Here is a 27179-nt window from a genome sequence, read left to right as displayed (position 1 = left end):
CAAACTGGAGGTTTTTATAGATAAATGGATGCAAATATACTCATAAGTGAAATAAATCAGATCCCCATGTGCAAACATCATATTGTCTCACCAGTATAAGAACCTCAAAGAGTAAATAAAATCTGAAAGGAAAGATATATTAAAAAAAAAAAAAAACAGCATGAAGTAGGTATTACTGTTGTCAGTATTTTACAGGGAAGGAAATAGAAGCTTAAGGAGCCCAATGTTACAGAGATAGCAGCAAATTGGGAGGGCAGGCATTTTTTACACAAGGCAGAGCATATGAGTTTAAAAGGGGCTGAAGTCCTGTGAGTGTGGAAAGGACAAAGCCTTAGCTGATGAGATCAAGGCAGGCTGAGGGTGGGGAACATTCACAGTGGCACTTGAAATACTAGATAGGATATCAATAATTATAAAGTGTGGGAGTACAGATTGAAGTATCGATTGGACATTGCTAGATGTGAAAACAATAGACAAAAGCCCTGGAGATAGGGCTGGGGAGATAGCTTAGCAGTCAGTGCCTGCCTTGCAAGCGCAAAGTCCCAAGTTCGATTCCTGGTACCACATGTCTTGCCAACTCTGGAACATTGGGCACTCTGAGCTGGCCCCAAAACCAGGCACAGTGGTATATGCTTATAATCCCAGCATTGGGGAAGCTGAGACAGGAGGATTATTATGAGTGCGAACTGCATAGTGAGACCCTGTATTAACAAGAAAATCATTTTTTAAAAAGCATGGAAATAAAAAAAGATGTTTTTTGATCAAAGATGAAGAAGAGAGGTTGGGTTTCTGAAGTCCAAGGAGCTGGAAGTTAGAAAAAAATATCTCAAGGAATATAATGGAAGACTTCAAATGTAAGAGTAGACCATGAAGGTTTGGTGTTGTTTAGTACAGGCTCAGTAGCCCTTATATAGCATACTTGGGACCAGACGTGTTTTATAATTTCAGTATTTTGTAATATATGTGTAGAATTTACAGGTTAAGCATCTCTAACATGAAAATCTGAAATGCTCAAATAGTTTTAGATTTCATATTTTCAGATTAGGTATGTTGGACCTATATTGAGCTTAGAGGTTTTGGAGCAGAGGTGATATATACAGCACTTAGAAGGTTAGTCAGAAAGTGTTACGTGGAATGCTTGTAAAGGCTTGAGAATCCTGTGCAGATGGGAGAGTCTGAAGATCTGAGTTAGAATGGTGCCAAAGAAGTAGGACACAAAGCATAGAAACTAGATACATTTCAAAGATAAAAGCTTCGTAGTGAGAAAGTTGATAGCGCTTTAGAAAAACAGAATCAAAATTGGAGGGCTGAATAGTTATTAACTGTACTTCTACCAGAAACTTCACATAATGGGGAAAAAATTAAAAAGAATACCACAAAGTCATAAAGGAAGGAAGAGGAAAGAACAGCGACAAAATCTCGGAAGCTGGAAAATAGATCGGAAGGTGGTCAGTACTTAGCAGAGTAGGAACAGTAAGCCCTTGGCCAGTGCAAGTGAGCATTAAGAAGCTAATGAGTTTATACTAAATCAAAAAGCTAAGAAAAACAGAATGGGGTTGGAAATGGCAACAAAATAGGTTTGCCTAAAAGCCTAGGAAGAAGTTGTACTCTCAGATCGTGTCCTGTAGGCCGCATAGCCAGAATATTGCCCAATCCACAACAGGCAAAAGATTCAGTCTTCAGAGGGATAGAGCAGGGCCTCTTGGGATTGGGGGAGGACAGTCAGGGGTGAGGGTGAGTGTCTGACACTGACCCCGGAAGCACCCAGTAAATGCTCACACACTGTAAGTCCAGACGCTCAGGCTTTTCCCTTCCCCTGAGCTCCAGAATGACTTACTTTCTCAGGCAAGGATTTGGACACGTTTCTGGACACAGTAGACAACCTAGGGAAAACATCTCAAGCCGGCATTGTGACATACCAACCAGGTCACTCTCAGTAAAGCTGTGTGTAAGGGGCTTCTTTGCACTATTTTCAATGTCCCATGAATAGACTGGAGAGACAAGTAGGGACATTATATGGTACAGGAAAGTCCTGCACCCTTATTATCGGCATTTTGTAGGCTGGCAGGTGGCAAGAAGAAATATCACTGTCAAAGTCCCATGTCATAAAGTAACCCAGGAAAGTAGGCCAGGTGAGTCTGAAGCTAATAGACCAAGTTAAATAACTGGCACCCCAAAATATATAAGATAATGTCAAAAGGGAAAGTCACTAAACTATACTTCCACACCACACTCAGTGAAGAAGAGCCTTTTTTAAAACATTTTTATTTATGTATGTATTTATTTATTTATTTAGTACAGGGTCTTGCTATGCAGCTCAGAGTCATAGTGATCCTCCTGTCTCAGTCTTCCCAGTGCTGGGATTACAGGCATGCACCTCTGTACCCCGTTTTATAAGCCAGCATGGCATGCCCAGGGTTCCTGGGCCAGCACAGCATGTGGCGCCAGGGATCGAACCCGGGTCCTTGGGCTTGCCAGGCAGGCACTTAGAGCACTGAGCTATCTCCCCAGCCCCAAGAAAAGCTTTTATGTCATCATGATAATACAAATGCTAAAGATTAAATGAACTAAAATTTTAATAAAAGTATTGGCTAGATGGAAGAATAGAAAGTGTGTGGTGTTTAGATGGCTGAGGATAGGAAACGATGAAAAAGCTGAAATGCGTCTCTTCCACATAGCTGGAAACCAACTTTGAGTGCTTAAAGTAACAGAAAAGCAATGCAAGCTGACTGTTTAGAGAGGTGAATGTGAAAGCAGTCAGAAGAGGAGGCCCAGGGAAGCAGGCATGGCAGGGGAGACTGGGAACTGCAACTTTGAGAAGCAGGACTTGCTGGGGAGCAGAGTGACCGCAGGTGCTTAGCCCCTCTGCCTTTCCCTCCTTCCCTGGCTCCATGGTGGTGATAGTAGGATAAGGCAGCGTCTTACTGGCCATGCCAAGTCCTTGTTCTTGAGCAAAAGGAGCACAGAACTCGGTGGCCTAGAGCTGACTGTTAATTGAGGATGACATATTTAACCAGAGACAGTTTGGAGTGTTGAGTAGGACCCAAAGAGGCAGGCTTGGAATGGTGCAGGAAGGGCTTTGTAGCAAAGGCAGCTTTCTAGGGCCTAGTGAGAATGGCATAATCCTGTCCTAGTGACCTCGCCTGCATCAGTGCATGACAGGCCACCTGTTTACCTTCATGTGCTGCACAGCAGAGCCAGGCCTGCACTGCGTCCAGGAAGAGTTCATCTGTCAGCACCTGGGGAGATAATGCAGTGATTAATGAGATGCTGGGTCTGGTCTGGGAGCAAATGTTCAGCCTGAGCTGTTGACTTAGAGCCAAAGTCTCTTCAGAGGCTCATTAAATATTAGTTCATAGAAACTGAGAGGAGCAGATGCCCTAATTCTTTACAAGTAATAGAGCACCCACCCAAATGTGCACAGACCTTGGGCTAGCATGAGATCTCTAACGATGTGAATTTACTCAGCCCTTCCTCTGCCTCCTTGGTTAATGTCTCCCCCAACCCATGCAGACCTATAATATTGCAATAGCACCATCACTCTGCAAACTCTCACCTTCCCCTTTCAAAGCCTCCCTCATACTCTCTAAGCCTAACTCCTAGCTCTTGCTCTCACATTTTTATATATACATTATCATCAGAGATGACCTTTCTCCTGCTGGAAGGAACTCTATGTCATGTGGTGAGAAAGACAAAACAGGTCCCCAGGGAATCCCAGGTAACGCATCTTTGTCCCCTGGAGAGTGACAAGGACCAAAGGGAATGAGGTGACCTAAGGAACAGCAGCACCAGTCGTGTTTGCTTTTAACAACCTGAACACTGTACATCAAGTTACCATTACAGTAGTTGAAGAAGCTTCCAGGGCTTGCAAGAGTTAAAGCTCTTCTGACTGGAGTTGTTCACACTTCATACTTGACCTTGAGTGCGGTACAGCTCAGAAAGTCCGTTCCAGGCCAGGGCCGAGGTAATTGACTCCTCCTGTGGTTGATGTGAGTTCACACTTTTTTTTTTTTTGCAGATTATGATGTCTGTGCTGAGGCTCCCTGTGAACAGCAGTGTACAGATAACTTCGGCCGAGTGCTGTGTACTTGTTACCCAGGATACCGATATGACCGGGAAAGACACCGGAAGCGAGAGAAGCCATACTGCCTGGGTGTGTTGGCAATGCACATTATTTTCCAGCTCAGGAGGACAAGCTTTGTTCAGATAGCTCTGTCCTTTGTTGGACCTTCTCCATGGACAGGAGGAGCTCAGAGGAGGGACTCTCCTCTTTGATTCCTCCCTTTGTACCCTCACATTTATTACATGGAATTGTTTTTGGCCTTATCTTACATATAGTCTCTCACTGCCTTTCATCCATAGCTATCAAACTGTATCCAAGGAATTCTTCAGGGAGCTGGTACTGAGCAAAAACCTAACCAGAAGTGAGTGACAGCAGCTAAAAAAGAGGAACATTGCCAAATGTAAACCAGAATAGTGTGAAATAGAATATAATGGTCAGACATCCAAAAACACTGAACGAAAGGAGACTAAGCATTCTCAGAAGATGACTGGGAAAGCGGAAGTGTCCCTGTGTGGCAGGCAGGTTGGAAGCAATTCAAAAGGAGCTGCAGCCAACCACCTGGGTAGCAGCTGAGCAAATAGTCCAGCCTCCGCCAGTGGCCACCAGCTTGCGCCCTTTGCCCTCACTGCCTGCACTTTCCCACTGTGCACTTGTGAGGTTTCTCAGGCAGGTTTGGGGCTCATGGTTCCCAGCAGTCATGTTACAGCGTGTGGCTGGGCCTTGGCTAATTTTTATCAGAAGTTTGATCCTTGCTTTAATTGACACATCCTAGCCTCCTGGCCTCACTAGCTCTGCAGTTGGGTCTGGGAACGTGCATTTTTACAAATATCCAATGATTCTTGTGCTCAGATGAGCTCCAGATAATGAACTGAGCTGGAGCCACGTGAGAATCTAGCACAATGAGCAGCCTTCCCTCTCTGCCCCAGAATGGGCTCAGGGAAGGCCATTTAATGGAAGGTCTAATCATAAGTTCCCTGATTTCCCCCTGACAGCACTGGGGAATGGCACCCTCACGCTGATAAAGAATGGAATCAAGAGTGCCAAGTGGTGGAAACAGGATCCCCCACTCTTCATATGAATGGGAAGCACTGGGACTGAGGAAGCTACTGGGCTGTGTTCCTGTCAGTTGAGGTTTGAGGAGAAGCAGAACTTGTTTTCAGTTACCCAAAAATGTCTTCTGTCTGGCAGCCTCACAGAACAGTTAAGGTCAGGGACACCTGGAGACAGATAGCTGAGAGAATGCAGAGAAGCATCAAGCCAAAGGACCCCCAGGCTGCCTGTGTTGGCATGGTATGGACCGTGAGGGGAGCGCCTGAGTGACCATACTCTCCCTAGCACACCCGGGGCCTGCCAGAGCGGGTCCTTGGCAGGTCGTCCAGGGAGTGGCTGGGAAGGCCTTGGCATCCTCAAGTGCAGGGCCGCACTGTCTCCCCACCACATGTTCACAGTCTGGGGCAACTTGGCATCTTGAGCCAGTGAACAGGAAATGAACCCAGTCCTTGCTTTTGTTTTCCCCCCATGGAGCAAGGGACCAAGTCTGTGATGTGCATGGTGAGCACAGACTTGCACTGGTTACTTGTTTGATGATCTCATGGCTCATTTCCACAGCCCGTAAGGGGTCTGTCTGGGTCATGGTGAAGAAGATTTCCTGGGGAAACCTTTCTCCCTTCCATCTAGCTCGGCTATGTTTCTTTTATTAGAAGCAGCTTTTGGGGATGGGGAGATAACTCACTGGTCTAAATGCCTGCCTGACAAGCACAAGAACCTGGGTTCGAGCCCCAGTACCACATGCCATGCCACACCGGAACCTCACAACTGTGTATGGTGGTGCACACCTGTAATCCCAGCTCTGGAGAGGCTGAGACAGGAGTCCCAGATGTGTAGTGAGACCCTGCACCAAATAAATAAATAAAAATAAAAGTTGTTTTAAAAGGAGCAGCTTTTGCCAAGTACAATTGTATGTCTTCACTAGGAAGGAGCCATTTCTGAGTGACCTTTGGGTCACCATCATGGTGTTTGGAACCTACACACATAATGGTTAAGCCTCAGCACCCTGGGCTACTTGGGAAAAGCCACCAATTTAAGGTCTGCTTCTCCAATTGTCTTGCCATCAACTGATGTTCATTCTGTCCTCAGAGGAGTCTTGGGAAGCGCCCAGGGCAGGCTGCTTCATCGTTTTCCAGGAGAGCTCTCTGAAGGCTAGTAGAGCCTACAACAAGCCACAGGACAGTCAGGGACACCACCCACCATGTCCTTAATAACAGTTCTTGGCCCTGATGCTGATGTCATGCTGGTTCACATTTCCCACACCTGACCTTATTCCAGGCTGTTCTGGTGAAGATCTGACAGTGTCCTTTGCAGAAATTAGCAGAGGGGCCAAGCCCACTGTCATCTGCTGGATTTGAAGTGACTTCTGTGAAACTGAGTGTTCTCTGCATTGGATTCAATCCAGATATTGATGAGTGTGCCACCAGCAACCAGACCCTGTGTGCACACATCTGCACCAACACTGTGGGCAGCTACCGCTGTGAGTGCCGGGAAGGGTACATCCTCACAGAGGACGGGAGGACATGCACCAGGGGTGACAAGTACCCCAATGACACTGGTAAGTGGGGCCAGCAGAAGTACCCCCAACTGCATGCATGTTACATTATTGTTTATTTTCAGTTCAAAGGTGTATATATATTACACAGATATAATTACATAATTTTATCTGTAATTGTACTGTTTTGCGTTATGTTAGATAAGTACATTATAATACATGTACACATGCAATATATTTTGTATATTGTAAGATTTTAAGCACATATATATCATTACATATAAATATAATTATATATCCTATTATATATAGCAATTATATATTTTAGTGTTATGTATGTTATATGTACTGCATTATATGCACATGATGTATGTTATATGTACTGCATTATATGCACATGATATGCATTATATGTAACATGCATGTTATCTATAGGCACTTGTGAGCCCAGCAAGGCTCCTCAGAAAAGAGTGGGCAGGAAGGGTGGCACTTGTGGCAGGGAGATGACATACAGAATGATGGTGTACAGAAGCGATGCCCATTCCCTTCAGTGGTTGTGAGCTGCAGTAGGATGGAGACAAGCAGAGTGTTTAACGCAGAGTTGGTGGGTGTTGGTTAATATTTAGAGCAAAGTGGGATGAGCAGAGAAGAGGCAGAAGCACTGTGCCCTGTCACAGAAAATGGGCTGACCTGCAAATATGAAAGATTTCCATGTAAACATTTGCACCTCTCTTCATGAGCACTACTCAAACTGGAGCACATGTTCTGTGCCTGTCTATGCACTATTTAATTGATTGGGAAACAGCAGAAATTGAGAGTATTTAGAAGTTTGTATCATAGGGCTAGTGAGATAGCTCAGTGGTCTTAAAGTGTGTAGGCAAGCTTAGGCAAGTGCAGGGACCACAGTCCAATCCCCGACACCACGTCGTGCAGCCCCACCCACCCCCAGGACAGGCTGAGCTGGCCACAAAAAAAAGTTTGTATAACAATAGAGTACTTTTATTTAAATCCAAAAATGTATGTCTGTGTTTTATGTCTGAGTTTTTAAGCAGCTCATTTTGTATTTTGGGAAAGTATTAATCCACAATCAGCTGAAAACAATTTCTAACGCTGGTCCTTCAGCACAGAGCTGAGAAGCTGACTTACATCCTGCCAGCTAGCTTCAGAGGAGATGTCTGGCTGCTCGGGCATCTGATCAGTCTCAGTGCTGGTTTAATTTTGTTTTTTCTTTTTGGTCTTGCTGTATAGTTCAGGTTGACTTGAACTCACTGTGTATCCCACGCTGGCATCAAACTCATGGAGATCCTCCTGGCTCAGCCTCCCAAGTGCTGGAATTACAGGCATGTTCCACCATACCCAGAATATTTGTTTTTAATTTGGTTTTTAAAAACAATGAGGGAGAGAAGCAGAAAGAGCCCCAAAACTGATGTCAAATACTCCACAAGTGTCTAGGGAAGCAAACTATCACCTCATTCACTTAAGAACCAACTCCAACCTCTCTAGAACATAAAAGTTCCTACCTGGTTTCAAAACTTAAGATTTGGGCCTTATGGAGGGCTTCTAACCAGGATGAACTTTGAAGCAACGTAGTCTCTGCGGACCATGGTTGGCAGATGAGTTCCCTGGAGCAAAAGTCCTAGGTCACTCTAGAGAACCTGAGGCCAAGCCATATGTGACGGGGTCCCCTGCACCCCACTGAAGACCAGGGAGCTCACATCATTTCCCAGGCTCAGAGCTCAGCTGGCATCTCGCTTCCCTCAGAGGGGAACATGTCTGGGACATGGTCAAGAAAGGGTTGAAGGCTGGGCCGGTTCTGGGAGGGGAGCAGTTTCTTAGGGACAATCCCACAAGCCTGCACTGCAGAGAGAGGAACAAGTCAAAATCATCAGGACACTCATGAGATGGAGCCCCAGCTTCAAAAGGGGTGGAAGGCAGCCCACAGCTGGGGACCAGCTGCCTCATGATGGAAAACTACAAAGTGAAATTCAAAGGAACAACTAGGTTGAGCCATGAGGAGGCTGCCTTGCATTAGAAGTAAGTGCGCAATAGCTATGTAGGGCAAACTCAGGACTGGGCGGTTGGGGATCACGTGGACAAGCTAGTGGGCTGGGCATGGGGGCACTTTGGAAGTTTGAAGCATGCAAAGCCTGTCCATTCAGAGTGATCTTAAAGCAAGAGTTAGTGGTCTCCGGAGCAAAGGGGCAGACTGAGAAAAAATACAAGCTGTGGGGTTTTTAATCCAAAATTAAGATGACAGCAGGTTGTCCTTCAGGCAGAGGAGAGACACACAAGGATGTGTAGCTTACCTTAGACTGTGTCCTTTGTTGAAAAGAAGAATCTCATTCAAGAGTTAGGTACAGCTTTTTAGCCACTGATCTATTACCTTGTGATCCCACTTGAAAATTAGTCTCAAGAAAGCAGGTTTTTTATTTTTCATTTTAGAAAGGAATTTCTAGTTGCTTGTGCATGGTGGGTTATGGCGTGTCCAACTAGGCAAGTACGTACAGTGCATCTTCCCTTCATCTTTGTGTGTAGAAGTAATACCCTTATGAAGGTATAAAGGGACAGTGGAACAACTCAACCAAGAGCCTAACCTCCAGAAACAGCAGCAACAAGCCCTCGCCACTGGCTATCAGGACAGGAGACCATGTTGGGGGTGGACTACAAACAGTAGGACTTGGCTTCTTCTGCAAGGAGCCTCCACCTGATAGGGTGGAATGTCTGTGGCAAGATCAACCATAACTAGCAGCAACCAGAAAGCCCAGAGAGAATTGCAGACACTAATGAAAGGCTTTATATGCTCAGTTTGCTTGTTCCGGGTCTCAGGTGGCCTCCACCTCCTTCAGGAGTTCTTAGCTTCTTCACCATACTCCTCTTCAATGCCCAGGGCAGTAGCCTCATACGAGCTTTCTGCCATGTGCTAGCCTGGAGATGCTCCAACTCAGAGTGCAGTGGCAAAGTCTGACTTGCAAAGGCACTCTGATGACTCCACCGTGGAGGGTACACCCAGCAGGGTGGGTGGGGCCAGGAAGCCTGGAGGAGAAAACGTGTGCTGGTCTCATAGCATCTTTGAAAGTAGCAAAGAGATTAATGTGTGAAGTGATTATGAAGAACTCACCTGCTTTATTCCCTGAGAAGCACATTGTACTTCTTGAAAGCTTTCAAACAGTTTCTGACAAGTACAAGAGGTCAAGGTGATCAGTTTGGCGTCCATGGCTGAGAATTCAGTGAAAAATGAGGACGGCAATATTATAAGGAAGATATATTTGCATCTTTTCGTACATTCTTTAATGATACATATAAAGTTGGCTTTTTCTCAGCCATTTGTCACAACATTCCCCCACATTATATTCTGCAGGACTTGTGGGGACACGTGAGATGTTAGTGCTATTTCTGTCTTACACTCCTGTACTCAGACATTTGAGGAAGCGTGCATTTCTGCATCTACACCAGGGCTCACAATCCAAGTGCACTAAAAGCTCAAAGAAATTAACAGTCAAAAAAGAAAATATACTTAACTTTGATGAAAACTGAGTTTCAGAACATATTTTAAGAAATCTAACAAATATCTCACAGGCAATGATGTCCTAAAAAATATAAATTGCAAAATTAATTGTGCCAAAAATCCTAGCTCTGGGGCCAAACTTACTAGGCTTTCTGGTTGACTTATAGTCAATAGTGTTGTTTCCAGGAAGGCATAACAGAGTGGCCAGAGTACAATGGGGAGTGATTTGCTGTAGAATGTCCCCCATCTAAGCAGTGAAAACAGTAGTGCCCCTGTATGCTGCCATGTTGAGAGCCGCTTGGCTCCTGTTGTGCGACATAAATGGCAGACGTCCTGCTTAATTGAGTAAGAGCTGTGTGTTGATTATGCTGCTGGAACTTATTATGATGTAACACTGTTGTGACTGTTAGGATGGGGCATGTCTCCTCCTTCCCTCCCCTTCTCTTTTTCCTCCCCCTTAAATGCAGGATTTCAGTTAGAAAAAAAAAAACCCTGATATAACACCAATATCTTTGATATCACACTTCCTCGGTAGCAACCTTAGAAATTTTTTTCTCAGTATTTAATCTTCAGTAATTATTCAGTAATTTTTCTCTCAGTATTTAATCTTCAGTAATTATTCTCCACTGAGCTGCCCACCTATATACAGAAGAATCGTGTTTGGTTTTATACTTTACTAGGAAAAATATCTAGGATGTGTTTGATGCTATATTACTAATATTTTGTTTCTGTAGGACAGTTATTCTAATCAGTTGCTCTTCCTTGTATGACAATACTGAGATTGCTTGAGGATCACTAACAGTGCTATAGGCCAATGCCAAAGAAGCAGGGGCTAGGTCAAATAGTTAGCTATTTCTCACCCCCAATAAAATTGAAGAGGTACTCTTGCAACAGACTCAAAAACCAAATGCCAGCCACATCTGCAAGACATCTCTGAGTAGTCATTTCCTGAGAGTACACAGTACTGGCAATTACAATAGCTATTAAACAATTTAAAAGTATCAGTGCATGAATTAAACTCTATAAATAAATTAGAGAGAAAGACAAAGAAGGAGGGGGAGAGGAAGAGGAAGGAGGAGGAGGGAAGGGACGGGGAGAAGGAGGGGGGAAAAAAGATGCAACCCCCAGTCTTAGAAAGACAAACCCAGGGTACAGTGAAGTAGAATAATCCTAAAGCCACCCACCTGGGCCCTCTAAAGTAGTAAGAGTAGAAGTCACAAAGCAAATGAATGAGGCTCTAGAAACAATCAAATCAGAAATAGTTTCTCTGGTAACTTCAGAGATGATGGCCATCATAAAAGACATGATTAGTAAATCTAGAAAAGATACAGATAAAAACAACATAGAAAAGTTTAGAGGAAAAAAAAAGAAAAAGAAAAGCTTAGGAAAATGATGGAAACATATATGCCCAACATAGGAAAGAAATGGAATCTATGAAAAAGACTGAGTCAGGTATCCATGAGATTAAAAATTCTATTGAAAGTGTACACCAAAAAATGAAACAATGTAAGGACACAGTATCAGATATACAGGACAGGTGTGTAGTTAATGATCAGGAGAAGAAAGAATTCTTATAGTAAGGGACTATGAAAAGTCAATTCAATATCTGCTAGAAAAGCAAAGAATCACATGGATTGATTGGAAATAGTGAAAAGGCAGGAGATACCACACACATAAAAAAAAAAAACTTCATAGAACTAATGGCATAAAACTTCCAAAGCAGGGAAAAAGAATTTTACATACAAATAAAACTAACATATAGAACTCCAATTATCTATGATCAAAATAAACAAAAACCAAACCCAAGGCATGTCAGAGTTCTAGAAATTCAATACAAGGACAGATTATTAAAAGCAATTAGACAAATGAATCACTTATAAAGGACAGCCCATCATAATTACAGCAGACTTGTCAACACAAATCCTTAAATCAAGAGTATGGAGCAAAATATTTCAAACTCCCCAAAACACCCTTCAGTCCAGATTGTTGTACACTGCAAAACTATCTTTCATAATTGATAGAAAAATAAGATACTTTCATGACAAACAACACATGAAGAAATTTAAGACCACCAAACAAGGACTCCAGAATATTCTGAAGGACACTCTGAAAAGAAATAATGAAGACTACACTTCCCTGAGCCCCAAGAGGATGAACCTACCAAGAAAGGCAGGTAATTAGACAGAAAAGAAAAGAAATCAACAGGAAAGTAACATGACAAAGATAAATCAAAACATATCAGTTATAACCATCAGTGTATATGGTCTCAATTCACAAATCAAAAGAAACGGACTGGCAGAATAATTGATCGAGAAACAACATCTATACAAGAAACACTTTCAACTGAAAAAGAAATTCATAGACTGAAAGTCAAAGGATGGAAAACAATATTCTATTTAACAGGAACCCAGAAAAGCTATGTGCAGGCAAAGTATGTTTCAAGCCAAGACTGATTAAGAGAGACAAAGAAGGTCACTACATCTTCAGTAAGAAAGCAATCCAAAAGGAAGAGATAACAATCATATATATATATATATATATATATATATATATGCATCAAAGACAGTGAACCCAACTATACAAAACAAATATTAACAAACATGAAAAATAAAATAAGCAAAAAAAAGAAAAATAAAATAAGCAATAATACAATTGTAATGGGGGACCTCAATACCCCACTGTCACAGATAGATCGACTAGACAAAAATCCACAAAGATCAGAACTGAACCAATCTTTTGAACAAATCAACTTGGTATATGACTATAGAGTATCCCACCCCACATCAGAAGACACATTCTTCTCAGTGTCACATGGGATAGTCTCCAAAATAGACCACATAGTAACTATAGAACATCCTTAAGTAAATGCAAAAGAACTGAAACTATCCCATGTATATTATCTGACTGTAATACAATGAAATTGGGAATCAGTGTCAAAAGAAATCACAACTTCATAAACACATACAAATTAAATAATAACATCCTGAAAAATCAATGGGTCACAGATTAAATTAAAAGGAAATTATATAGTTTCTGCAGTTAAATGATAATCCCAGTACAACATACTAGAACTTATGGTATGCAGTGAAAGTAGTCTTAGGAGGGAAATGTATAGCAATAAATTCCCATATCAGTAAAGCAGAACAAGCTGAAATAATCTAATGTTATACCTCAAGTAGAACATCTTACCTTCTAGTAAAATAAGAACAAGTTAGGCCAAAAGCACGTACTAGGCAGTAAATTATAAATATCAGAACAGAATTTAATACAATGGAAACTAAGAAAACAATACAAAGAATCAGTGAGTCAAAGAGTTGGTTGTTTGAAAGATTAAATGAAACTGACAAACCCTTAAGCAACCTTATCCAAAAAAAAAAAAAAAGGAAAGAATCAAATCCATTCAATTAGGAATGAAAGGGATGTAATTACAACAGATCCTGCAGAAATCCAGAAGGTCATCAGTACCACTACTTCAAGAACTTGCATTCTAATACGATGGAACACACAAATAAATGGACAGATTCCTTAATGCATATGAATTATCAAAGCTGAATCAAGACATAAAGATTCTGGATAAACCAATGTCTCAGTCAATGAAATGGAAGGTTGTAATTAAAAACCTACCAATGTAAAAATCCCAAACCCTGACAGATTCACTGCTGAATTCTATTAGAAATTTAGAGATCACACACACAAAAAAAAGACATTTGAAGATGTGAAGCCACTACTTCTCAAATTCTTTAATGAAATTGAAAGGGAAGCAATACTCCCAAAATCAATCCTGGAAGCAAGCATTCCCTTGATACCAAAACCCAGAAAAGGAACCAAAAACAACAAAAAAAGACCTACAGGCCAGTCTCCCTCATGAACATAGATGCAAATATCCTGAGTAAGACACTGACAAACAGAATGCAGCAGATCGTGAAGAAGATTATACACCATGACCATGCAGGATCAGAGATTCAGAAATGGATTCAACATATGCAAACCAGTAAAGGTGATACGCCTTACCGACAGACCCAAGACAAAAATCAAATGGGTCATTTCAATAGATGGAGAAAAAGCATTTAACAAAATCCAACACACGGCCAGGGAGATAGCTCAGTAGAATAAGTGCTTGCCTGGCAAGCGCAGGGTCCTGAGTTCAATCCCCAGTACCGAAAAAAAAAAAAAAAAAAAAAAAAAAACCAGAAAATCAGTATATGGCCTTTATCTCAATCTGATAAAAGCCATATATGACAAACCAACAGCCAACATCCTAATAAGTAGACAAAAACTGAAAGGCACATATCTTTCATTGTACGCTAAACTAAAACTAAAGTAGATTAAAGATCTAAATATTAAAATAGGAACACTAAATCTGGGAGAGAGAATAAGCAGAACTCTTTAAAAAGACACTTATATAGACCAAGACTTTATGAACAAAAGACTAATTATATAGAAAATATCACAAAAAAATCAACAACTGGGATCTCATCTTATTAAAAAAAAAAGTTATTGCACAGCGAAAGAAAACACCAAAAGAGGGAAAAAAAACAATTTTTATCAGCTGTTCTTTGAAGGACTAATACCTAAAATATATAAAGGACTCAAAAAAGACCCTAATTTAAAGACCCAATCCAAAAAAATGGGCATTTGATATGAATACGTACTTCTCAGAAGAAGTAGAAGAGACAAATAAATATATGAAAAAAATGTTCAACATCACTGGTCATCTGAGAAACGCAAATTAAAACAACACTGAGATTCTGTCTCATTTCAGAAAGAATGGCTATTGTCAAGAAATCAACCAACAACAAATATTGGTAGGACTGTGGGTGAAAAGGGACCCTTCTTCTGTTGGTGGGAGGGTTGACTGGGGCAACCACTGTGGAAATCAGTGTGGAGATCATCAAAAAAGTAGGATTGGGGTCCCATTTGACCCAGCTTGTCCCCCTCTACTGACAGGGAGATAAATTAAGGATATGTTGGCTTTGTAGTCATTAGCTTATTAGTCTTTATTTCTGTTTATTGTCTCAGTTTCCCCCCCTTTGGACAAAAGTATTAAATTCCAAGAGCTCTGAAGACTGTCTTGCACTCCAAAATCTTTTTCAAAATTTGATGTGATCTTAACACAATAGTTACCTAGCCTTACAATTCTCTGTGAAGACTGCCATGCCAGATGGTATAGAGGGCTGGTGACACAGGTGGTAAAAACAGTTTACCAATGGACAAGGAAGACAGGAAAGGAAGAACTTATTTAAACCACTAAATGCACTGTCAGGATAGCGAGCCAGTCTCCAAAAAGAAATCACACAGTCGGGAGGAAAAATTGGGGTTTTTATAAGGGAATGGAAATGTGGGGAATGGCCTGAGCTAGCAAACATAAACAACTTAGAAATACGTTTTCCAAGGAAGCCTATTGTTAATTTTTTAACAATACCTGTAATGTAGCTAAGATTGCATATCAAAGTATCAAATTGTCAAGACCTCTCAGGACTCAAAAAGGCTCTTTAGAGTTGGACAAGAGTATATGTATGTTTTAACCTTTTGGGGAAATATATAACACTAGCTCAGGAGAGGAAAAGATTATTTACTTTTGTGTTGTTTTTAGTCCTCATTGGTGGAGTGTTCCATGTATGTCTGGTGTGTTGTGGGCAAAATTGTGTTAGCAAAAGTTTGGGTGCTGAGAATTTGAACCTTTCATCACAACACAGTCCTTGTTTTGTTTGTCCTTTAAGTGAGTACTGAAACTTGCAAATATGCCCAGCTTCAACACCTTCTAAGCAGAGAATTTTGCAACAAATCTAAAAGATGAATAAGTACATATCTGAACATTTGACTTAACAATAAGGAATGTTAGGGGCAGAAACAATCTAGCCTTCTGGAGCATCAGAGACAGCTAAGCAGTTTTGTCTGCTTTTGATTAATTAATAAGCCCAGTATTTCATCACAGTCATTTTTATGAAGATATAGTGATTACTGAGTATAAACACATGTGATCTAAAATTAGTTTTCTTCTAGTTTTTTAAAGTTTGCATTTTCCAATATCTCTAACATTGTGGGTGAGGAATTTAAAGCCCAACAAAAGCCTGGAATAGAAAGGGTATAGGTCGGCCTCTGGTGATTGAGAGGCTACAGTCCACAGACGTGGTTAATATGCATTTAGTCACTTTGATTTTCCCCCTCTGAACACATGGAGCTGGAGCCGGCCTGGTCACCCCAGGGAGTCTGTAGCACTGATTTTTTGACAAAGTAAGGATATTTTGGCTCCATGGTCATTAGCTTACGAGTCTTTTTTTCACCTTTTGTTTATTTTCTGATAACATGACCATAATCCCAAGTGTCACTTAACTATAGTTCAAAGTGTCAAAAACAGCCAGGTGTTTTATATAAGTTTCAAGCTCCACTAATCTATAGATTAGTGGTTCTCAACCTTGGAACCACCTAGGGACTGTTAACACATGCTGGTACTGTTGCCTGCCACCAAAAAGTAGGCAGGGAGCATTGGATTACACACACACACACACACACACACACACACACACACATACACACACACTCACCCCTACCTCTCCAGGGCTGAGAGCACCAGCCCTAAAGCATGAACTTGCCGTTTAACTTTTGAAAATATGCTTGTTCACTTACAGTACTTTTTCACTTACAGTAGTACTATCCAAAGAAATACCTTAGGAACATTCTTTGGTTTTTCTAAGATTATTGTATACTAAGGTGTTAGATTTCTAATACTTAGTATGTGTCAACCACTCAACTTCAATAAAAATTAGAGCTGCATGCCCCCATGTGGCTAATTAGTCACATTGCACTTTATTGGAACAAAATCAGGTGTCACCACCCCAGAACTTTCCCAGACACACTTGGCCACATTATTAATTAAGGCTGAAAATATTCAGGGACAGACATCTGTTTAATGTATAAATGAATTGCTAATATAGGGTACATTAGATTACTTTCATCCCTATATTGACATTAACATAGACGAGTTGCAACTCCAAGGCAATTGGGTGGCCCCTATTGCCTTGAATGGGTTGTGTATTCAAGGTGTGTGTGTGTACAAACAAGATGTGAGCCCTTACTTAGCCTCAAACCTTCTGAGACACCCAGGTTTCATCATCTCAGAATGATGTCAAGTACCTTGCCATACATCTCTAATTGCATAGGGAAAGAGTAACAATAAGTAATGCTAATAAGAGGGAGTACAAGGGCCGGCCTGATAGCTCAGCTGACTAAAGCTCCTGCTTAGGCAGAGCACAGCAGCCAGGTTCCATCCCCTGTGTGCCATGCCTGCCCCATCCCTGGGGCATGCTGAGACGGTGATTGAGATTATAGGCATGGTGGCGCATGCCTATAATCCCAGTGCTTGGAAGGCTGAAAAGAGAATCACTGTGAGTCGGATCTATGTAATGAGACCCTGTAGGCCCTGTCCTAAATACAGAAAAAATAATAATAATCATGAGTACCATATGTGGAGCACCTGCCATAGGCAGGGCATTGCTCTGGGGCCTGCATGTCTCATTTCCTTGCCTCTTCAGGACAGCCCCGGTGACCACTGCTATTACCGTTTTACCCCTGAAGGAATAGATGCCTTGCCCAACTGGTAAGGCATTAAATGACAGTGCTGAGATTCAAATCCTGATCATCTGAACGTACCACACTCATACTGCCTTCTCTCCTGCTGTGCACTTCAGTATCAGTGGGATCTTCAAGTCTTTTGGGCAGCACTAATCTTGATTCTCCAACTTCTGATAATTCTACAAAGGAACAAAAAATCCTGATGACCCTTTTGTGTAAAAGATGACTCAGCAGAGCATCTTCATGGAGCCTACAGATGGCTCGAAAGTGTTTATAACAGAACTTCTGATAGCAGGCCTCTTTCATGTCACCCACCCACTCAAGGGCCAGCTGGGCCCTGTGAGCATCTGCTCTGTGCATAGCATTCTGGGAGACCCAAAGCAAGTGCATCTCCTTTTCTTGTTCTTACTTTCCTGGTCTATAATAGACATGAACTAAAGATATGTCAGTTATATGATCCAACTGAAACAGGGCCTAGAAATTGGTTAAGGGGGTTTATCCTACCCCAAAATTGTCAAATTGTTTGATTGTGCTGATTTTAGGAAATGGTGGATTCCTGTATGGAAAGGTGACACAGGCTCCTGGTCCACTAGGTTTGTTGTACCTAAGGACAGTTGAATAACATCCATCTATTCCAGCCTGGTCATTCATCCATTCCATTGAAATGGGTCTGTCAGGCAATGCCACCTTCTGGCCCTTCTGTGCTTCCTGGTAATACTTGTCTTAACACTTCTGTCTTCTAACCCTAACCCTATTTTCCATTTGTTGGCCCCATGCCATGCAACCATGCTCCCTGTCAAGATGGGGAGGTGCTTGGTCAGAGGTGTTGAAGACCCACTTTGTGAGCCCTCCTATTGCCTGACCTTGGGGATCGGTGTAAAAATGAACATTGGCATTTTGCGGACACCATCAATAATGTTAGATTTATAGAGCCTGCCATCTGGAAAGGCCCTGATAAAAGCACCATGTCCCCATTTCCACTCATGAAAGGCACCGATAAAAGAGGTATTTGTCATATTTTTACATAGTTGGGATGCCTAATAGGAATGCATGAATGTGGGTCGCTCTGGATGTATCGCAGCCCTTCTGCACATCTAAGCTTAGATGGAGTTGCTCAAGTGAGGGAACATCTGGGTTATGCCTTTTTAAAAGTAGCTTTCCTGGGATTTGTTAGCATGTTGTTGTGGAAGTGTGGTGCTGTAACTCTGCGTGGCTGCGAACAGTCAAAAATATATACTTCAGAGTTGCACTATTGCAAGACAGGCGTGTCATCCAGGTACCCGTACACTATTTTTTTGTACTGCTTGTACCAGAAACACTTTCCATTATTGTTACTTGCTTTTTAAACTTTGTTTAGCCACATTAAAAAATCTGCTTATGGCACAATTTGCCTCCAAAAAAAAAAAAAAGAATGCATGAGCCCAAAGAGACCTGGAACCTCTGGGCTGTCTTCCCTGGGGCACATTGTCAGGAACCTGAGAAGTAAAACATCCTCAACATTTAATCCCTCCCATATCCTACCCCTCCCCAGGACAGCCCTTTCTGATGCCTTCTCTCTGGGTCTGGGTTTCCTCCAGTTTCCTAGACCAAAATGAGCGTGTCTCCTTTCCCAGGGCACGAGGAGAAGTCTGAAAACATGGGGAAAGCTGGGACTTGCTGTGCCACATGCAAGGAGTTCCACCAGATGAAGCAGACGGTGCTGCAGCTGAAGCAGAAGGTACTGCTGAACATGTGGGAGCGATGACGGGTAACAAAAGGAGGACTTGGCTGAATGAAGTGCAGGGAAGCTTACGGTCAATATAAAAATAAATGATCTGTATTGCGCATTCACTCTGGTTGATGACAACTGGGTCTGGACTCAGGATGCTTTCCTACTCCTGAGCTGGCCATCTAAAAGCAACCAAATGCAGTGACAGAAAAGAACTGAGGAGATGGTTCTCAGAATAGACCCTGATAAGGGGCACACAGAGAGGGTGACACTATGACTACTGCAATTTCTTATAAAATGAATGTACAGTATCATGGAAGCACATAGGGCACACTATGTGATTTTATTTTATCTGTGCTCTAACAATAGAGAGCACCCTCTTGCTAAACTCCTGTAGCCTTAGGGTCTTGTGCAATATCTTTTTCATATTTAAAAATAACAATGTGTACTTTGGGCTGTGTGCATGTAGAGAAGCAGCCACATGGGTACCTGGTGTCACCAAGGGTGAGGACTGATTTGCTCTATGAAGGGCTTCATGGTGCTTAGTAGGATTCAAGTTCTCTAGTCACATCATCATACTGTGAGTGAGGACCCTGTGATGGATCTGGTGATTCAACTTCTCAATGATCTCCTGGACCCAGATCACAGGTCTTTATATACCTGCGGTCAGTCCATTTGCTAGCTTATCAGCAACTCTGGAATTGTTCTTTCACCAATGAAACATAAACTTACTGGTTTGTTTACTTAATTGCCTCAACTCAAGTCTCTTAGTAGATCAAAGAAGTGTGTATAATCTGTTTAACTTTGGTGACCAATTCTTCTAAAGGGCAAAAGGGTAAACATGGGGAAAAAAATCTCTTTTCCATGTCCAACAAACTAGCAGCTGGCCCCTAATGAGAACCACAGCTACCTGTTAAGAAAATCAACAAACTAAAAAGAAAAGTGTCTATGCAGAGCTCTTGTGCTTTGTTGGTGATGACTTCAACTTTAGTAGAGGCACATATGTACGTATTGTATAAACAAGAGTAAAATATAGATAGGACCTAAATAGCTTGTGATCTGACTAGGAGGCCAGCTGGAAAACTTTGTATTATATGCCAGTAAAAACACAGTGAGATAAAAATAAATATATCTCACATAAATATCTATAGATTAAGCTTGAATTGATGCTGCTATTTATTGAGTGAGCCCAAAAAGAATACATGGGAAATTTTCATTTTCCAAAGGATCAAGGCTTAGAGAAGGAAGGTGATCCATTGTCTCAAGGCATAAAGTTAGTTTACATTTACTTTCCTTCCCTGGAAATGACCCACAAGCTGTAAGGAAATCCTCTCTAGTCAGAGTGATCTTTAGGAACAGTAGAGTTAAATATCACAAGTTGTTCAGAAAGTCATATGCTAAGTCTGACTTTCCCTTAACCTCCGGGTGAAATTTTATGATCCATCAAAGAAGAAATATTAAAAATAAATTTAAAAGCTTGTCTTAAAACACCTTCAAAAACCATGCTACAGATCTAAATGGATAAAAATCCCTTAGGTCATATTAGTGCTCCAATAATGTTCATGCAGTAGGGTTGGACTAGAGTTGTTCTCGGCCTTATGCCAAATTCTCCCTACAGATGCATCATGACAATTCTGAGCTAGTACTGACATTCATGGAACATTATGAAAAGCAATTTGTTTTTAAAGGTACTCGTTGGAATGTGTTGCATTCTACAGTTCATAAAGTAGTTTTATAGCCATAATATCATTTAATTGTTACCATAATCCTGTAAGAAGGATGCTTATATTCTCAGGGAGGTAAAGCAACTGCCCAAAAGGCAAGACCAGACCTAATAGCAGCTCTTCTCACTTCTGTGCTGGTACTTGGGACATCACTTGGTTCTAATATCATCTTGGTGCTGGAAGTGCCATCTGTTCAGCTCCCAAAAAACATGGGATAGCTTCCCAAATAAGTATTGGCCAAGAAGTAAGTACTGGGTGTCCTGGACAGTGGCCAACCCCACAATATTAAATGGTGTGTGAACATGTTCAACTGCACCATGAGTATACAGTCAGCAGAATTCCAACTGTGGGAAACACTCCCCATTAAATGGCCTGAGTTCTTCAAGGGATAAATTATAAAGAAAAGACAAGTAAAGTACAAACCTGAAGAAACAAGGAACTTAAAAGATCTATTAAATGAGTGAGGCTAAACTGCAATGTCTAGGTGTGCATTGTTGGGTGGTAAATTATTTTTTTAATACAAGAAGTAATATAAATCAAGATAGTGGTTAATTTTGTGAGGAAGGGAGGAAACTGGGATGGGACACAGGAAAAGGAAATAAAGTGACTGACAAAGTTCTATTTGTTAATGAGCATTCATTAAAGGGGTGTTTGGTTTCTGATGATTTACTGAAATACGTTTGTTTATTGGGGTTTCCAGGTTCTATGCTTTATTTTCCAATAAAATTTTTAATTGAATGCAGAACCCAGTGCATCTACCTCCTCCATTTTTTTTCTGTGCTGCAGAAATAAAACAGATGATTCAGTAAGGGCACTTAGAATAGTTAAAATACTTGTTATTTAACTTTGAATGAGTCTGAGTCTTGTGGGAGCACTGAGTTAAAATGAGAGCCAAGGAGCTTGTTGAACCTTTTTTAAAGTCACTGTGTTCCTGCAGCAGAGATTGAGTTGGCAGTTTGAGAGTCTCAGAGGAGGGAAACTCTAGAGAGCTATGACACTCCCAGCAAGCCTAGATTTGGTGGGTTCTGGATTGACCAATACTTGGTATGTTCAGTCTCCTTGGTGGCTGCCTGGAGAGTCGGGGATCCCTTCACTCTCAAACCAGCAACTTCTCCCCATGGTGAGTAGTCAATAGTGAATGAATAATGATTCAGGAAGTGCCTACTGTGGCCTACAGTGAACTGAAAAAAAGAGAAAACACCAATAGTATGGAATAAAGTTCTGCCTCCAGCACACTTAACTGTCTAATAACAAACCAAGGCAAAAGTATAAGTCAGTGGATGATCGCCAGATGGTGAGGGGTAGATAGACAGACATGAGAAATTTGTAGGTCAAGGCAGTTTCAGAAAAATACATTTGCAGCCTGCTGTTTCACTTGCTCACCTTTGATGTCAGGCAGGTATATGGCTTCTTAATAGATTGTGGCTTCCTCTGCTGCTTTGATCTACTTACTCTATAAATGAGTCTTCTCAAAATTGTTGGGAAGAATAATTAATTTTAAAATTACTAGGGGAAAAAAATAAAAAATAAATAGTCTGTGAATCTTTTTAGTCAAGTATTACAATATTAAGAGATGCTACTTGGTGTAATGATTGAAAGCATATTATGAAAGCAGATTGGCTAGAGTTGAATTCCTGCCCTGCCATATATTGTGTCACCCTAAGTAAGAATGTTTATACTTTTCGTGCCTCAGTCTTATAAAGTAAGAATAATACCTACTACAAGGGGTATTCACAGTTATCAAGTTAATTAATATTTATAAAGGACTTGGAAAAGTGCTTCTCACTGAGAAGGAGATCTATAAATATTTACCAAACAAGTAATTAACATTAATCACTAGCATTGTTTAAAAAGTACTTTACACTGATTCGTGCCAACAGCACTGTAAGCCACATGTGCCATTACAAAGCTATTATAAGATAATGATACTCTTAACCCATTACTTGATCCCAAGAAGAATGAAGACTCAGGCTGCATTACTATAGCCTTCCTCTCTCATACCTGGTGTCCCCATAAGCCTTTACTTGCCACCCATCCCACCTAGCCTGACAGGAGCTAAAGGGAGCTCAATATGATTCCCCACCATGGGTCTGTTGGGACACTGAGATCAACATTTACTGGCTATCTCATAATTTTAAAAAAGGAGCAGACACAGCAGGAAGCGCCCTGGGGAGCAGCTGCAGAGCCCCGCTACCTGCCAGTCTCATCAGCAGCCCTACTTGCAAAATTTATGAGTACTGTGCTATGCAAGATATGGTCATGCGGCCCAAACTTCTTGATTGTAAACATGAAGAGGAAAAGCTGAAAGGGTAAGAGGAATCACCTGAACTCACCCAGCTACTTAGGAACATAGCCAGAAGCAAGCCTGGGAAGACCAGTGCTGCTGTGTCTATGACAATGGCTAGACCCTAGTTCAGACACGTTAAAGATGTCACCATGCTAACCCTGTGACAGCCCTTGTTAATGGATGTTACAGCACCTCTCTTATAGATAAGGGGACCTAGATGCCACAAGTAGAAAGTAGCAGCCCTGAGATTTTAATGCAAGTCTGACAGAACCCACAAATGGTTTACATGTTTTAGTTTTTCAGCTGGAAGGAGGATAAAATTGGACCATTCTTTAACTGCCAGTGTTGACCAACTGGCCTGTAGTTGGAAGAAATTCACTTATGTTTCCCTCATTGGTTTACTCCAGGACTCCAGATACCCACTTGCAGGTTGGAGGAGTCGATTGTCATGCCAGTGTATTGCCAGCACCATTTTAAATAAACCCCAGTTCACAGCCATGTCCTAATGGTGTCTGAACCAATTCCTGACCTGAAGTTGTACAAAGTTGGCTTTCAAATTACACCAAACTCTGATTCTTAGTTACCTCTACTGAATTCTAAGAAATGATCACAGGGTAATTGATTGAGTGACAGCTCTGGCAGAGTGCCTGCCATTCCTTATATCTTTCACACTAGATCTCCTTAAAATGGGACCAAGGGTCTCCTCAACAAAGGATTCTGATACCTCCCTTACAACTCTGGGGAACTGAAGCAAGAAGATAGCAAGTTCAAGCCTAGCCTGAGCAGCTTAGCAAGCCTCTGCCTTGAAATTAAAAATTTTAAAGAGGAAAGAGAGAAATTTAACTCAGTGCTATGTGACTCAGGGTTCAAGCTCCAAAACCACAAAGAAAAGAAAAAACAGTCCTAAAAACAGTCCTTGAAGAAGACAGAGTTGAAGATTAGAGTCCTGGAGCTTCCTGCTCCCGGAGTATCCCTGTACCCTGCACTGAATGGATCTTAGCAGGTCTGAATTTAGTTGGAACTTCAAATGGAAAGATAGAAACCTTCTTGGGGAAATTTCTACCTAGGGCTCATTCTGGCCCAAATAAGACAGGACAGTTGAAATGGAACTAGGCCCTCTTAACTCCAGGCCAGGCAGATGGTCTGTGGTTTTATCTTGTAAATAAAATTTTGAGTGCTTCATTAAGGGGCTACTAGGATATGGGATTAGGGCAGTACCTTGCAGAGAAACCAGAAGAATTCATTCTCCCTAAGATATAGCAGGTAACAATGGCTTCCAAGGGACAAAACACATACTATCATGATAATCTTTTTACATAATACTGGATCTCTTCTGGCAAGAGATCTGCCTCTGTGACTAAAAACAATCACCAGCTTTCAAACTGTATCAAGAAAGCTGCACACCCAGCAGCTGCCCAGAAAGGGAGTTGAGTCTTGGCTACCAATCTTTAGCAGAACTGTGCTTTCTTTGTATGAGAATGCTACAAACAATCCAGACTCTGTGCCAGAGACAAGAACCTTCTGAAGCCTAATGAGAACTTGCCGGTCAGCAGATCTTTCCAGGTCTACTTGTACTCATTCATAGTACAGCACAGCTGAGGTTCAGTAGCTGTATCCTAGTCTCCCAAGGCAGAGCAGCATAAAGCAGAGGACATCAGTTCATGTTGGAAGAAAAGAGCGAAGAGCAGATGGAAGAGCAGCAGCTGCTGCCTCTTTCCTTTCCTTATATTATAAGCAGGATACCCTGAGGTGGGGGTGTAAAACTCACACACACAATGTCCATGGTCTCCTCTTGCACAGGAGGAGGATGTTTACAAAGTAAGAACCCTGGCTCCTTGCTTCCAAGGGACAAAATCACTTAATTAAACTTAAGGGACAGAGTCACTTAATTAAAATTCTAAACTTCTCAAGTTAATACCATGTATCAACCAGTACAATCCATCCCTTGTCAATTTGACAACCATACATGTTTCTTTAAACCAGTTTTCAGATACAAAGACATGCTTATTCCTAATATTTCACAACTTGGACATTATAACACAGTTTTAACAATCCTTAAGAACCAATATTAAGTCTGTCAACATTGTATTACATTAGAACCAGAATATTTTGCCCCTGGGACCCCCAAAGACTTGTGCATATCCCTTTATGCAAAAGGCATTTAGTCTGTCTTCAACAGTTGCCAAAGTCCTAACAGTTTCAGCATTGCTGAAAAGTCTGAGAAACACTTCCAACATTCAATGGCACAAGAAAAATATTACCATTCCAAAAGATACAAATAGCAGGATATAAAGCACTGGGACCAAAGTAAGTCACAAATCCCACAGGGAAACCATTAAGTCCTGTAATTCCACTTTCAACATCCAAGGCAATCTGTGACAAAATGTGAGTGCCACATGGCTTCATCCCTATGCACTTCTACTGTTAGCTCCCATGGCTTTTCTCTGGGACTGGCTTTGCTTCCTCCTTGCAGCTTTCCTCAGACAGTTCACATTCCTGGCTTTTCTAAACTTCTGAGGTTTCCTCTGAATAGGCTTGTCACTCACAGCTTTATACACCACACACCCAGGGGAGCACTGCCTAGCTTCCCAGAACTTCTAAAATCAAGGTGGAAGCCTTCTTAACCTCAGAACTCCTGTATTCTGCATGCTCCTAAAACTAATGCCACATAGGTGATGCCAGGGTCCACTGCCAGCCAGAGCAGTAGCCAGGTTTTCTTTCCTGGCTATAGGGGTCAAGTGCCTGGATTGCTGAATACTCTGACCCTGATTCTGAGGAACAAATTATCTATGCTACTGCTATTCTGGAACTTAGTGTGGTTGCTGCCTCCATTCTGGAACATAGAGCTCTGCGGCTTTTTCCTCAGAGTAAAATCCCTCACCCTTGTAGTTGTCAGGCTCCAAGGGCAAGGACCTGCCGCCTACTGTGATTCCCTCGGGACATCTTTTCTATTCTCCTGTTCCTCCTGAGCAATGGAAATCTCAGCTCTGTCTTGGCAGTCCATGACCTTCTTGGTGCTTCCTTTCTGGCCAAATTCACATTTTAAATCATCCTTCTGGGCTCTTTGCTTTTGACTCCAAACATAAATTTGACTAAAAGCACCCAACAGTAGTCATGCCACTGCATCACCATTCGACTGCCTTGAACTTTTCTTTTGCCAAACTACCCAGTCCACCCGGTCCACCGCACTTAGTCTATGGCAATCTCTGGAAATGGGAAAAATGCAGATAAACTTTCTGCCAAGCCATAACACATGTCATCTGAAGTCCAACAACCAATACAGTCCTTCTTCCCAGCAGAAATCTCCTCCCCAGCTTGGTCTTTACATGCAGGATTTCTATCGGCATGCTGGTCTTCTGAGCTGTGACCAGAATCTTTCATACAGAACAGCCAAAGGCATTCTAATGCTTCTCTTTTGAATGACATCTCCAAACCTTTGCTAACTCCTCTCATAAACCATTCCCAAAAGCTTGTAATCCACATGGTCAGGTTTATAGTCACAGCAACAACCCCACTTCTCTGGTACCAAATTCTGTCTGTTACCATTCTCTTGTTGCTGGGGCAAAATACCCAACACCTAAAATTAAGGAAGGAAAGGTTTATTTAGCTCACAGTTTGTGGAGTTTTCAGTCCATACTCAGCTGGCTGTGAGGCAGAGTGGCATAAGGGAGAGGGCATCAGTTCATGGCAGCAGAAAACATGTAAGAGTAAAGGGAGAAGCAGCAGCTGCTGCCCCTCTCCTTTCCTTATAAACAGACTACCCTGGAGTGGGGGCATA

General features: G+C 41.7%; 1 protein-coding gene across 1 annotated transcript in view; it reads left to right on the top strand.

Moving 5' to 3' along the window:
- The window catches only part of Ccbe1 (collagen and calcium binding EGF domains 1), a 316756-nt gene that overhangs the window by 265272 nt on the left and 24305 nt on the right, over positions 1 to 27179 (top strand). The window contains exons 4-6 of the mRNA XM_004647915.2: positions 4019 to 4153; positions 6516 to 6668; positions 19296 to 19399. Of these exons, the coding sequence (XP_004647972.1) occupies positions 4019 to 4153; positions 6516 to 6668; positions 19296 to 19399 (392 nt within the window). The remainder of the gene's footprint in view (positions 1 to 4018; positions 4154 to 6515; positions 6669 to 19295; positions 19400 to 27179) is intronic.

The sequence above is a fragment of the Octodon degus genome, unplaced genomic scaffold, assembly GCF_000260255.1.
Source record: "Octodon degus isolate 3935 unplaced genomic scaffold, OctDeg1.0 scaffold00339, whole genome shotgun sequence".
Lineage (NCBI taxonomy): Eukaryota > Metazoa > Chordata > Mammalia > Rodentia > Octodontidae > Octodon > Octodon degus.
Note: the sequence above shows the minus strand (reverse complement) of the source record. Positions and strands in the feature narration are given on the sequence as shown.